Raw genomic sequence first — 14,696 nt, forward strand, 5'->3', positions numbered from 1 at the left:
GAAGTTCAAGGTCACTGGGAGAAAAATTTCAAAATTCATGTTTGACATATATCTTTTATGGATAAACTTGGTAGGTTCTCATTTCATACAAAGATTGCCCATGACCCAAGGGTGTGTCATGACCTTGACCCAAGGTCATTTGGAGAAGTTCAAGGTCACTGGTAGGAAAATTTCATAATTCGTGTCCAGTCTATATCTTTCTTATGGATAAACTTGGTAGGTTTTCATTTCACATAAAGATTGCCCATGACCCAAGGGTGTGTCATGACCTTGACCCAAGGTCATTTGGAGAAGTTCAAGGTCACTGGTAGAAAAATTTAATAATTCGTGTTCGGTCCATATCTTTCTTAAGGATAAACTTGGTAGGTTTTCATTTCACATAAAGATTGCCCATGACCCAAGGGTGTGTCATGACCTTGACCCAAGGTCATTTGGAGAAGTTCAAGGTCACTGGTAGAAAAATTTCATAATTTGTGTCCGGTCCATATCTTTCTTATAGATAAACTTGGTAGGTTCTTATTTTACTCAAAGATTGCCTATGACCCAAGGGTGTGTCATGACCTTGACCCAAGGTCATTTGGGAAGTTCATGGTTACTGGAAGAAAAATTTTATAATTCGTGTTTGATACATATCTTTATTATGCAAAAACTTACTTCTGAAAAACCCAGCGGGGGGTATTTTGTCCCAATTGGACAGTTCTAGTTTTAACAGCATTGTGATATGTATTGCAGTTTCAGAAACAGATTTTTGTCCCCCGCTTTCGCGAAAGCGAGGGGACATTAAATCTCATTCGTCTGTCTGTCTGTCCGTCAGTCTGTCCGTCAAAAAAACTTTAACCTTGCCCAAAACTTTTGATTTAGTGGAGCTATGACTCTCATATTTCACATGTGTATTCCTTGTGACAAGAGCTTTCTTTGGGTACCACCAAATTTGACCTTTTGACCTTGACCTTGGAGTTTTACCCACTTTTACACATAAATTCCAAACTTTTACTTTGGCCATAAATTTTGAATAGTCGGTACTAGGACTTTCATATTTCATATATATGTTGTTAGTGGCAAGACCTTTCATTGGATAACAACAACTTTGACCTTTTGACCTTGACCTTGGAGATTTACGTACTTATGAAAAAACTTTAACCTTGACTACAACTTTTGAATAGTGAGGACTAAGGCTTATGTACTTCATATGTAAATACTTTTGAGAAGTCTTTTCATTGGATACCAATAACTTTTACCCAAACGCAACCATTGTGATACAACAGTAATTTTACTGTTTTGCAAGATAGAAAATATTAAGTTACTCTACTGTAACAGTCAATATCAAAATTACATGTGATAACTTTTTGAAATGAGCATGTGACCTGGATAGGTGGATCTAATGAACACAATGAATATGTCAGAGTTATAACGGGGGTAGTTCTTTGTATATTTTTAAATGCATAAATAATTGATTTAATGTTAATTGTGAAAAAGAAGAAGTAAATGTTTTGGACTTTGTATTTGTAGGAGAAGATGCGCTCAATGCTCAGTCAAGTGCGTCAGGATTTGGATATCAAGGACGAATCAGAGGGTGCTGATTTCTCACCACTAGACACAACTTCCTCCCTAGAGTCACGTCTTCATACCAAGTACAGCCGAGGAAGAATTGGGGAGCAAACGTTTGGATCCACCATGGACTCTCAAAACACATATAACTTCAGAGACACCTCGTCAGGGGATATGTTCAGTACCATCCATTCCGAGAATGACGATCTGTCCGCCACACAGGCACTGAAGAGCTACCAGTTAGACATAACAAGACATGTAGAAAATGACGAGGGGAATGAAAGTCCAGGAGAAATCGCCCAGTCAGAGGATGAACTCGGAAAGACAGCTCATGGCCTGGAGGCTGATAACAAGTCTGTCAAATCAAGCAAGTCAGCAAAATCCTCCAAGTCAGCTCACAGCAGTGCTCATCTTCCTGATGACAGATCTGTGAAGTCAGGAAAGTCATCAGGGCAACGGAGTGTAAAATCATCCAACCATATCCAGGATCATCAGTCTATAAAGTCTGAAAAGTCGCAGACAAGTCAGAAGAGTGGAGGCTTCACAACAGCACCTCGACCTAGGGCCTTGTCTCAGAATGAGGATTTTACAGGTAAATAAGTATCCCTATTAGTTTAAATTACTGTATGGTGAGAGATATTTTTATGTATGGCATATGTATATTCAATACTGCTGTGTTATGTAGAATCGTCAGAAAACCAGTCCACAATACACGGAGATGATGACGATGAGGATGCAGAGTATGAGGAGTCGGGTACAGAGGATGGGAACAAGGCCACGCACAGGACCGACGAGGATGACTTCTAATACATCCACGGAACAATGTCACTCATAGGACCAACGAGGACGTCTTCTCGTGGACTCCGTCACTTAAAGGGGTTTTTAAGATGAATGTGATAGATTTTAGGATAGGATTTAGATCCAGAGAGGGAGTTATTAGCTGCACATTTTACAGATCTAGATATTTTGTTTTTATGGAACATAAAATGTACATATTAGGGGTATTGTAGATGTTAGTAAGTTTTCATAGAATATGATTTAATATTGTCCTACAATAAAAAAGAAATTTTACTGCTGAAGGTCGTAAGTATTAAACAGACATTATTAGGAATTTTTTTAGCACAGAAAAGGTTTTATCATTAGGTTAATGGCTTACTAAATCATTCATTCACATTGACTATTACAAGGAAATTTCAGGGATTTTTTGTAGAATCAGTGTTACTGTTAGGTAAATATGTTTGACACTGTATCGGCCTCAGAGATAATTAAAAGTTTGACATGAATGGAACATGACATTCATTTTCGGTTTTACAGAATGTAAATATTTTTTTTACAATGTACTTTCATTTTACTTGGTAGATCCAGGGTTATGTTTTAAAGTAAGATGAAACTGTTCTTTACTCAAGTTTGTAAGGAGAAGCATTGTGCAAGTTTCACCATAATTATATTCATCTCTACATTGAGCATGGTTGTCCCCAAGACTTGAAACAGGAAGGGGTATTGGAAAAATATTTGGTTTCACTCCATATGGGGAGTTAAGGGAGAATACCAAAATAATTCAGGGAGGGAAAGGGGGGTATGTACATCATGATGGTTTAAGGGACCACCCTGATTAATAAGGATTTTAAGTCATTTACACATGTTCACATAAAGTATAGAGACTATTAATCAACAGAGGTGTGTGTAGTACATATTTGGTGTAGATACTTATAGTCACATGGTGTTTCATGTCACCTCATTATTTTTTTTAATCATCACAGTGCAATGTTTCATATGTCTCAAACATGAAGGAGAAAGAGCTTTATTTGTTCATTTTAATTTTTATTTTTATTGTGATATTTTATCCAAGAATACTGTCAACATGGATTAGAGATACAAAGACTCTCAAAATAATTTGCTGTCTCTTTATACAGTATTTTGAGAATGTTTTATTCCGTCCCAAAAGAAGTTCCCAGGTTTATCTCAAAAAGACATCTGTGAATTTTGCTATTTTTAAAGTATATTTGATTTATTTTATATGTGATTGTATATATCATTGCTTATTTTTTCAAATTTAATTATACATTTTTATTTATTTGAAAGAGTATGCTTTCTTCTATTTTCATTTCTAACAACACCGTCCATTGATTTAGTTTCTTGTTGAATTAATGTAAATGTTCTAAGCTTGATTTGGAGTAAAGCTGTGCCGATGTTGCTATTCAGTTTCTCTATATTTAAGCTGTTTATCGATACAAGTACTTGGACACCAATCTAAGTACATGTACATGTATCCTAACACAATCTTTTTAGACCGATTCCTAACCTTCATCACCTGCATACAGAGTTTATCTCTCTCAGTTGATTAGATACACAAGAGCATGCTCTATATATGTACAATTTCTATAACGAGGTAAATTATTGACAAACAAGTTGGTGAAACAAGGATATCAGCAGTCTCGTTTAAAGTCATCATTTCGTAAGTTCTATATATGGTCGATCGATGCCATGACCTTCTCAGCAAATACAATTTATCATTGATTCAAATGCTGACTGATCCCACCTCTGATGTTTAAGAGGTCCATGTTTGCTCTGCTCCTATTTTGTATTTCTTTGTGGACTTTCGACCTTGAGTATTGTTCGTTATCTCCATATTTTTTATTGAAGTCCAGGCTTCTACTAGATCCTTGTTGAACAAACTGATTGTTTGATTTTGATGCAACATGGTTTGAATAATCATATACAGTTTCAGTTGGTTGAAGAAAGTACAATATTCATTCATTTCAATTTCTTATACTGCCGTGAATAACATTGATATTTGGCAACTTTTTACTCTGTTTTCTAACAAAATGTACTCTAAAATTGATAAAAATGTGCATAGAAATAAGAAAGTTCGGAAACTTGCATATTTTGTGACATTCTTGTGACTTGTTTGGCCGATACATTAGAATTGATATTCGGGTTATTATTTTTTATTGTTATAAGGATAGCAGGTTTTAAATGATTAATTAAACATCTCGAAAGGTATTTTAAAAGAAGGAAAAAGTTTTGAACTACTAATTCTAAATAAGAAAGAACTGAATTTTGTGAATTTTATAAAGCAACAGTTTTCGATATAGTTCGATTTGATGCAATTTAAGCCTCTTCCAATTCGGACAAACTCCAGCACGTTACTCCAACTCCATGGCGAGAAGATAATTTTAAACAAATTGCAGCAAATTAATACTTCTTTTATTATAAGGATAATTTTGTTTGGATAGTATATTAAAAGACAGATAAGATAGATTATCAAAATTGGCAAATTATCTTGTTCTAAGCATATATTTTCCCGCGTGCGAGATATTGGTCATGTTTTTTTTTTGTTTTGTTTTTTTTTTTTTGTTATAATGCACAAAACAAAGGTTTGTGGGATCATTTTTTCGTGGTTTGAGGAAAAACAATTGCTTTGTGGGGATTTGCTTTCGTAGATAAGGAATTCATGAGGAAATATCCATGAGACATTTGATATTTCGTGGTGGACTTCATGCCTCGAAAAAAGGGAAAATAAAATAATGATTCTCAGTATTTTTATGAATTTTTGCATTTATAACGGACGTCCAGTAATTTCTGATGCATGTCGGATAAAAAAAGGTATTTCTCATCACATTTTGTCCGTCGTCTGTCTGTTAATTTTTCACATTTTCAACTTCAGTCTGAAGAACCACGTGCACCGAGTCAATTTCAACCAAACTTGCCACAAAGTATCTTTGGGATAAGAGGATTCAGGGATTGTTTTTTTTAATGAAAGGCCACGCCTTCTTCTAAGGGGAGATTATCAAAAAATAGTTAAAGATTAATTGCATCTTTTTAAAATCTTCACAAGAACCACTGGGTCAGAAAAGCTGAAACTGTGGAAGCTTCCCAAAAATTCAAGGTAGTGTAAATTTAATTTCGTTCAAATCATGACCCCAAAGGGTGGGGTGTGGCCACAATAGACGATCAAAGATTTACATAGGAATACATACCAAAAATCTTCTTCAGAACTACTAAGCCATGATCGGCCATATTTATATTGAAACATCTTAGGGTAATGTAGATTCAACTTTGTTCAAATCATGACCCCAGGGTTAAGGCAAGGCCACAATGGACGATCAAATTTTTACATTGGAATACAGGAAAAAATCTTTAAAAATATTTTTCTCCAGAACCACTTGGAAAGGAAAATTTAAACTAATGTAAAAACATCCTCAGGTAGTGTAGATTCAAATCATGACCCCTGGGGATAGGGTGGTGCCACAACGAACCATCAAATTTTCTATAGGAATACATTGGGATAATCATTAAAAAAATCTTTTTCTCAACAACAGCAGAGCCATGGTTTTTCATATTTAAATGGAACCACCCTCAGGCAGTGTAGATTCAAGTTTGTTCAAATCATGCCTCCTCCCCTCAGGGATAGGTTGATACAACTCATAAAATACTGAACTAGCCAAAGTGCTTAGGTGACCGTGGAGGCCCACGGGTCTCTCGTTGTTTTGATCCATTCGGCATTGAGAAGATTCATAGAATTATACAATATTGAATCATGCTAGACTTGGTGGGCAGCTTTGGTTCACTTACTTAACAAGCATTAATTCTGAAAGTAATTTATAAGTAATACATGTCCCCTACCGGGATCCCCTTTTCTCTAGGACACAAAATAGTTTAATTTAGTGCATCACGAAACTGGTCGTAATCCCAATTAATGGCAGTTATTTAAAAAAAAAATGCCCTAATTCCGTCAAAAATCAATCACGAGATGCAAACTTGATCTGTAACTCATCAAGATACACTTGCATACCAAAATCAGCACAGTATCTGCAAGCGTTTAGAAAAAAGTGCGAAAACACCAATACTGAACACTGTGACTTTATACGATTTAATTGAATTATAATTAAGTAAAATCTTAAATTGTTAACATCAATATTCATAAAATTAAAAAAAAGTGAACACTTCATAAATTATCATAAAAACATAACAAAGTCAGCAAGGAAAGAAAGGAAGACAAATGCATACACAGGATCTACATGTACACAGGCCAAACTAGGGGTTCATAACAATCAAGTGTAAAAAAAAAAAAAAAAAGCATTAAATAAAAATACTGATCAAGATATTACAAAATGTTATAATTATAAAATTAGTACATTTAATCAGTGGTCGAGACAATGTAAACGTAAACTTAGTGCACCATTTGTTTTCTTAAATGTTTGGTCTTGAAATAATCTTCATATTTACGATTACTAGTACTAGTATTCAAATAATTAATTCGTTGAAAATTTAATTAAAACATATCGAATGTGTATCTTCTACAAAATCGTGTAATATTATTTAGAGTTGAACGTCAACATATATTATGTCAAAATGGAAATGGACGTTTCTGTTTTATTTTATTTTAGTTTGCTTAAACAAGGCACTAGAAGTATGTTTGAAACCAGAATTAGCACTGTTAAACCAGATATACGGAAGTCAGCCAGGGGAACTTCCTTGTATTCTAAGAGACTAGCCACGGAAATCAAAGCTTGATCACAGAATTGCACACTTAAATCTACGGCCTGACGATGCTTTTTTCTTTACTTTCGGATCTAACACTGCTATAAGGGCTTCGTCAAAGACGTCCTTTAAGCCTTGTCGCGTTAATGCTGAACATTCGACATAACAGTCACAATTTAACTTTTTCGCCATTTTCTGTCCCTCTTCTAACGTCACTGGTTTTTGTCGCCGTTTTTGTAGCTTTTGACCTATTTTTTCATCGTCTCTTAAGTCAACTTGTGTTCCCACTAAAATGTAAGCGGCTTCTGGAACTTGGTGTCGCACTTCAGGAATCCATTTTAGTTCTAAATTTTTCAAGGATTCTGGCATCACTACAGAGAAGCACATGAGAAACACATGGGTTCCTGGGTATGACAAAAGACGTAGTCCCTGATATTCCTCCTGTAATTAAAGAAAATTAAAAGAAATTAAAGAAAATCTAGGAGACTTATTGTTCACAGAACAATAAGAGGTCTTTCCAGCTTTTTAAGTGTTTCCGTGTCATTTGGGTTGAAAAAACGAAGAAAAACGCAAAAAAAAAAAATAAAAAATAATAAAAGAAAAAAATAAGGTGCTCCAGCAGGATTCGATCCCTGGACCCTCCGTCCCTGGACCCTGCGATTAGCAGGCGAGCGCTCTAACCACTACGCCACGGGTTCCGTTGAAATTGTGTTGTATTATTGTCGAGTTAAAGTTAACGGAATTTCCTTGATTCATTGACCAGTCAAAGAGTTCCAGTTGAGACACTTCTGACAAGCTCCTGGGAGTATATGTGAGTTTGAATGAGATTGTTTTCGAGTTAAAATGTAAGGGATAGGGTCCGATTACAATTATGATATTGGTATTAACGGGGATACATGCATTTGAGGTTGCGTAGCAATTTATGTATTTGAAAAAGGCCTCGTTCGTTTTTAAAGATATGGTCAATTCATAGGTAAGATTTAATAATCATTTCTATTTGAATTGAATTCATAGTTACCAGCATAAATTAAACTTGAAACATGCATCTCAGGGGAAAAAAAAAAACGGTGTCATTGAGAGCGTGGATATTTATTTGACAGGAAAATCGCCATTTTCTAGATTCATTCCATTAATATTAAATCCAAATAAAATTGAAATAAATTCCACATACTAAAGAAAGCAAGAATATTTGGTATCGAAATATCGTATTAGAGCAGGAGAATCAAGTGATATTAACAACAATCGAAGAAATAGCCAATACAAACTTTATTTAATTTTTATACTTATCAACAATTATATTTCAGACAGAAAAAAAAAATGTAGAATTTACCGATATTCACTAGAATTTAATTGCACTTAAGAGACTCACTGTAAAACTCTCAGGGTAGTTTCTTTGAGGTGTCTTCTACATGCTAAACTGAATTTTATCTTGATCTGTGATGTCTTTTGAGTTGTAGAAAAATTTTCTATGCCACTATTGATTTTTTTTTTAGAGAAATGGGGGGGGGGGGGGTTGTATTATATAAGTGTTTGTTGACATGACAGTTATAAATACCTCCACATAATTAAGCTTGATTGTGACCTTTGGATCAAAGGTCAAGGTCATTTATCAAGGTCAAAGTTCAAGGTCATCCAAAAGCACTTAGCCTTATAAACTTGAGTTTTACACTTGAAGCTGAATCTAGGTAAAGATAATGAATATATCTTTTTAAACTTTTGATAAAAGGTCAAAGGTCAAGGTCAAATATCAAGGTCAAAGGTCAAGGTCATTTTAACCAAAAGCCCGTAAATAAGCAATTTTGATACTTTCCCAATGACCTTGACCTTTGACCTTGACCTAATATTCAAGGTCAAAAGATCTCATGCAGTTGGGCCCATGTCCTTACTACTTGTCGTTAAGAAGTTTTTAGTTCTTCGTAAACATCATAAACTGCCAGGGGCAATAACTACTTAAAATGTTTACGAATTCTTTCGCACTAATAGACTGAGAAGTGTACTAAATTAGTCGCAGACATTGTAGAAGTTTTTGTACCTCTACGGTTTACGGTTTCGGAGGAGTAGCGATAACAAGGGTTTACACTGAAAGGGGCACTAACTTTTAGAGGGTTCAATCTTAGAAGACAAGCATGGAATCTCTGAAATGGTTTTAAGAGTACATACTAAAGATGCAAAGAAGTTTAGAATTTGGTAAAGAACAGAAGAGCTATAAAAAATGCTGAATTTTACCTATTTTGAATGACCTTGACCTTTGACCTTGACCTAGATTTTAAGGTCAAAGGTCAAGAAATCTTTTGCATTTGGCCCCATGTCTCTACGCCTTGTCGTTTTAGAAAAATTCTTGATATTTGTAAACATCGCAAACATTCAGGGGCAATAATTCATTATAGGAGTTTATGAATCCTTTCGCAATGTTTGATTGGAGAGTCTACTAAATCAGTCGTAAACATTAATAAAGGTTTGGAATCTCTGCGGTTTATGGTTTCGGAGGAGTAGCGATAACAAGCTTTTATTGCGAAAGGGGTCGTAACTCCGAAAGGGGTCAAAGTTCATATACGCAGGGTCAACTGCAAAAATCTTTTACGGAGTACATTTTTATCGACTGAAAATCGTTTCGATAAATCTTGAAACAAAAAATCACACGGCGGAAAAATAATAAAGAAAAAGGAAAAAAAGAAACAGAAGAATATCAATAGGTCTTTCCAGAGAAAGCTGGAAAGACCTAATTATTTCGATGCAAGTTTTTGTCTCGCCTGCGACGAATGTCGCGAAGCGAGACATAGCGACCATAGATTCCGTCGTCGTCGTCGTCGGCGTCCAACTTTTGGTTAACCCAAATGTCAAAGTTTTATAAACTGCAATAACTTTCTCAAATTTTATTCAGTCTTCTTGAAATTTGGACACAATATTCAGTATGGATAAAAATTTATATCCCAAGTATGATTTTGAAAAAAAAAATTCAAATTTTTCCGTATTTTTTCCTTAAGTTGGACTTAGTTTTTTCATGATAATTTATGGTGAAGACCTATATTCCAGCAACTATAAGTTATAGGGATATGATAATTAGTCAGTGGATACATCATGGGTAACCACAAACGTTACCAGAATTAGGTCATCTTGACCTACATTTTTCTGCATGAGTGACTTTGGTTAAATTTTTGGTGGAGGTCCATATCTCAGCATCTATAACTTATAATGGCATGATGATTTGTCATTGTACAGGTTATAAGTAACCAACAACATCAGTACCAGAATTAGGTCATTTTGACCTACATTTTTCTGCATGAATGACTTTGGTTAAATTGATAATGGAGGTTCATATTTCAGCAACTATAACTTATAGTGGCATGATAGTTAGTCAGTGGATACATCATGGGTAACCACAAACGCCTGTACCAGAATTAGGTCATCTTGACCTACATTTTTCCGCATGAGTGACTTTGCATAAATTTATGGTGGAGGTCCATATCTCAGCAACTATAACTTATAGTGGCATGATAATTTGTCAGTGGATACATCATGGGTAACCACAAACGCCTGTACCAGAATTAGGTCATCTTGACCTACATTTTTCCGCATGAGTGACTTTGCATAAATTTATGGTGGAGGTCCATATCTCAGCAACTATAACTTATAGTGGCATGATAATTTGTCAGTCTACACATCATGGGTAACCAACAATATCAGTACCATAATTAGGTAATCTTCACCTACATTTTCTGCATGAATGACTTGATACATATACAGTGGATTTGATTTCAAAATGCAAGTTCAAATTATTGCGACTCATAACACGTTGCAATACAATAATAAAAACATCACAATAATTTGTGAATTTACAGGGTATATGTATATATATATAAATGCCAATATAATCGCCAAGGGATTAGATATTAAGTCAGCTGTTCCATTTCTTTATTATTGTATTTTTGAGTTATTCCTTCTGAAATGTCAATAAATGCTTCAGTTTATCAGACAATCATTTCTTACTAACCACAGCGACAGCAGGCGAGACACAGGGTTGCGGGCAACCCTTACGTACTTTTTTTAATTTGTTACCGTATTTCCTGTTACACGACTGGTAACTGGTAGAGCTTCGTCTTAGTTTCACCTGAGAAAGTGTGGCTGTGTACCTGGTCAGCGTATTTATTTCCAGAAAACACACACACTCATAAAATTTAATATTCACTTCATAAAGCACTCAGACAGCCATCTTGGAATGAATCATAAATCATGAAACCGATTATAATTTAAAATGTTAAAAGAAAGATGTTTCTACCAAATATGGGCATTGGCACAACAATAAGAAATATTTCGGGGATCGAATCCATGCAGACTCTTGCATGTTTGTTTGTATGTTTTTTAACGTCCCTCTCGAAAATTTTTCACTCATATGGAGCCTGTACCACTTGCCGGTGAAGAGCTCCAAATTGTGTCCTATGCTCGGCATGTTATTGAGCAGCGAGGAATCTTTTTCGTGCCAGCACCTACTGCGACTCGGGGCCTCGGTTTATACGGTCTCATCCGAAGGACCGGTCTACACTAATAACCTACTCACGTTCCATAGTGAGATTCGAACCCTCGACGAGAGCAGACGCTCTAACCAATGCGCCAAGACTTTAGAGTCCAGACTCGTAAATGGGCCTGAAAATTAAGCCAGCTCTCTTCAAAACTAAGTATGTATGTCTCAATTATTTGCACGGTCTATCGGGAAAGGGGAGGGACTGTTCCCTCTCGACAGTTATAGCTAAATTGTATGTCACTATCTCTTATTATCCCTGTCCTCTTGTACATACTTTGCTAATTTGTTTATAGGTGCTTCCTTGTAGATAATTTGTATCGTTTATTCAAAAGAAAAATGCCAGTTATGTACAAAACTGAACAGTAGTGATCTTTACCGCAATATCAATTGTATAAAGAAGAAAAATTTCCTTAATTGACGTACCCTCTTCGTGCTTTGAAAACCGAAAGGATCAGTATAGGAATAGACCATATTTTCATAATTACTGCAGCTAATGCCTGACCAGAACACATTGTAATTAGATTTACGACGTCCTTGAAATACATTACATAATTTAAAAAAAATAAAATATATATCAAACAAGCAAAGTTCCGCAAAGTTAAACATAAGGGAGATGTACAAAAATTTGATATCACAGCGACAAATCTCTATTCAATTTCTCCTGTACAGAATATTACAGCCATCTCTATCCTCCAGGTTTATCAGGAAGTGGTCAGTAAACAGTCCTTACCTGACCCGCGGTGTCAAACAGTCCCAGCTGATAATCTTGTTCTTTTACTTTTACATTGACTGCCAAAATAAAATGTACATGATTACTCAGTAGCCTATTCATACCTTCTGAAACTAAACATTACATTCCATAGTTGCATTTTTAGATTGAACTGAAAATTTAGATGATACCATATTTATTTTGTATTTGAATCGGCATTTTGCCGATTCAAATACAAAATAAATATGGTATCATCTAAGAACCATCTTTTTCCAATGACATAAATAAACCAATAAATAAAATATTAAAAATATAAATAAAAACAAATTCTTAATGTGTATATGTAAAATGTCCCATTGCACATATATGGCATTCTACATTTGAAAGCTGCAGCCAACCTATGTCCGCTCAAGTGCATGCACTTTATGACACAGGCACCTGACGAATTGATTGATCCCCCCCCCCCAGCTTCTGAAAATTTATTAGACAAAAAAAAACGTATAAAAAATACATGATTTTTTCGTCTATCTTTCTTATATCGACATCTGATATAATTTGCCGTTTACAGATTGGCCCTACACGGTATATAAAAATACCATATTTTTACGTGTTATCAGGATTATTGTTTTTTTAACTTCACTGATTTTACACTTCAATTTAGACCTCGAAAATGAAACGCCTTTAAAATTGTGATATTGTGTGGCTTGTTAAAAGTTAATCCTCCCTTTCTAGAATGGAAATGTGTGTAATTAAACTCCGTTCCGTCCTGTCTCCAGAAATAGCTATTGAATGGCGAAGTTTTTTTCCTTTTTTTTTTTTTGAATTCCCCCAAATACTTTTTGCAGGTTTTCCCCAATCTCTACTCGAATATGAACTCATCTATATTTCTGAATCAAAAAGACGTATTGTATATTAATATTGTGGAGTATTTTATAATCAGTCTTCATCCTTAACAAAAAAAAATCAGAGAAATATTCAGATGTAATGTTATTGGAGAAAAGTGTTATTATGTTATGGCCTTAAAAATGAATCTTTCACTAATACATATATTTAAAAAAAAAACTGCCCATAGAAGTATTACTAGTGTATTTTATATTTACATGTTATTTAGAAATTAACGTGAATAACTCGGTAGTTCAGAACACGATTTTGTTTGTAGTTTCCTGTTAGCAGAATGCACATCCTAGAAGATGAACGCCCATAGCCCTTCATTGGAATGCCTATCACACATAATCCAATACTAGCCCAGCTGCATGTGTGACGTTGAATTGATGCGATAAGCCTTGTCATTCGGGGGTTACTTAATTCCCATACTTACAAAACGTCCAAGTACTTATTGTATTAATTACAGGAAGTGACTGTTTTTACAGTCATTATATATGGCACTGTGAATTCATTCATCGTCCACCGCCCCATGTAAAGTGGTAAGGATCTACAGAGATGTTAGGGTGACGATCCCGTGGTATAACTTAGCCCTCCGGTCACTGGACATTTGTTTTGTTACATTTAAAATCCTAATACTGTATGATATTGGGGTCAACCATGCACATAGCGAATCAAAATAACAAACATTGTGCCCTGCCTAGTTCTATTTAATTTATGATCCCAGCAGATCTTTTCACTTTTAAACCACCCCCCGCATTTTTCTTAGTAAATTCACACGGTAAAATATATAGATGCCTAGACCTACACCCACAATACACAACACTAACATTATTTACGTATATCCCGTCTTGTCCCATGGACTGGACCACTTCAGGGTTTACACCATAATGACATACCTGCATAATTGTCGAACACAGTGGGTACGTACTCCGTGGGGAACTTGTTAGTGGCGTAGCTCATTAACATACAAGTCTTACCCACCGCCCCATCCCCGACAACCACACACTTTATAAATTTTATGTCGCCCTCATTCGACATTCTGGCAACCCAGCCGAATGGACTCTACACAGTATTGATATAACCAATCCACGTCCGCTTACTATAAATAGAAAATGTCTCATCTTAGGGATTACCACTGGATTGCGCAGACGCGATTAAACAGGACCAAAAGCGCGGAATTTTGAAAATAGTACCTGTACCACAGGGGAGTTACCCCTTCTATAAAAATACACGTGTATTTTTATAGTAGGGGTAACTTTATTAGAAGAAGATAAATATTTCGTGACAAGCCCCTGTGCCTGTACTATATCACAGATGAACATTTATGTATGATAGTGTAATAATATTTAAAATATATTCGTATGTGAATTATACTTTATGTATGTATACAAGATACAAGATATTTTGTTTACCAATCAAAGGCCCCGAATGGCATTTCAACATACATACACATGTAAATGTACAATTTAAACATTTTTTTAACAATGTAATTTTTTTTAATTGAATTAAACAGTTATATAAATGACCAATTTACATAATAACATTTTTCTC

At 35.1% G+C, this 14,696-nt stretch overlaps 2 protein-coding genes across 2 annotated transcripts; one reads left to right on the forward strand and one right to left on the reverse strand.

The window, feature by feature from the left end:
• The first annotated feature begins 1,513 nt into the window (after positions 1-1,513).
• LOC134266828 (uncharacterized) lies at positions 1,514-3,741 on the forward strand. The gene is made up of 2 exons (XM_062749039.1): positions 1,514-2,140; positions 2,234-3,741. Exons 1-2 carry the CDS (start codon positions 1,516-1,518, stop codon positions 2,353-2,355), a joined length of 747 nt encoding a protein of 248 aa, XP_062605023.1. The 5' UTR covers positions 1,514-1,515; the 3' UTR covers positions 2,356-3,741.
• A 2,664-nt stretch (positions 3,742-6,405) lies between these two features.
• On the reverse strand, positions 6,406-14,222 carry LOC134266829 (cdc42 homolog). The gene is made up of 3 exons (XM_062749040.1): positions 14,042-14,222; positions 12,282-12,340; positions 6,406-7,473 (listed from the first exon to the last, which is right to left on the reverse strand). The coding sequence occupies exons 1-3, from the start codon at positions 14,181-14,183 to the stop codon at positions 7,066-7,068; spliced, it is 609 nt and encodes a 202-aa protein (XP_062605024.1). The 5' UTR covers positions 14,184-14,222; the 3' UTR covers positions 6,406-7,065.
• Between the last annotated feature and the right edge of the window lie 474 nt (positions 14,223-14,696).

The sequence above is a fragment of the Saccostrea cucullata genome, unplaced genomic scaffold (assembly GCF_032062105.1).
Source record: "Saccostrea cucullata isolate Sc308-1 unplaced genomic scaffold, CSIRO_AGI_Scuc_v1 ctg14460, whole genome shotgun sequence".
Lineage (NCBI taxonomy): Eukaryota > Metazoa > Mollusca > Bivalvia > Ostreida > Ostreidae > Saccostrea > Saccostrea cuccullata.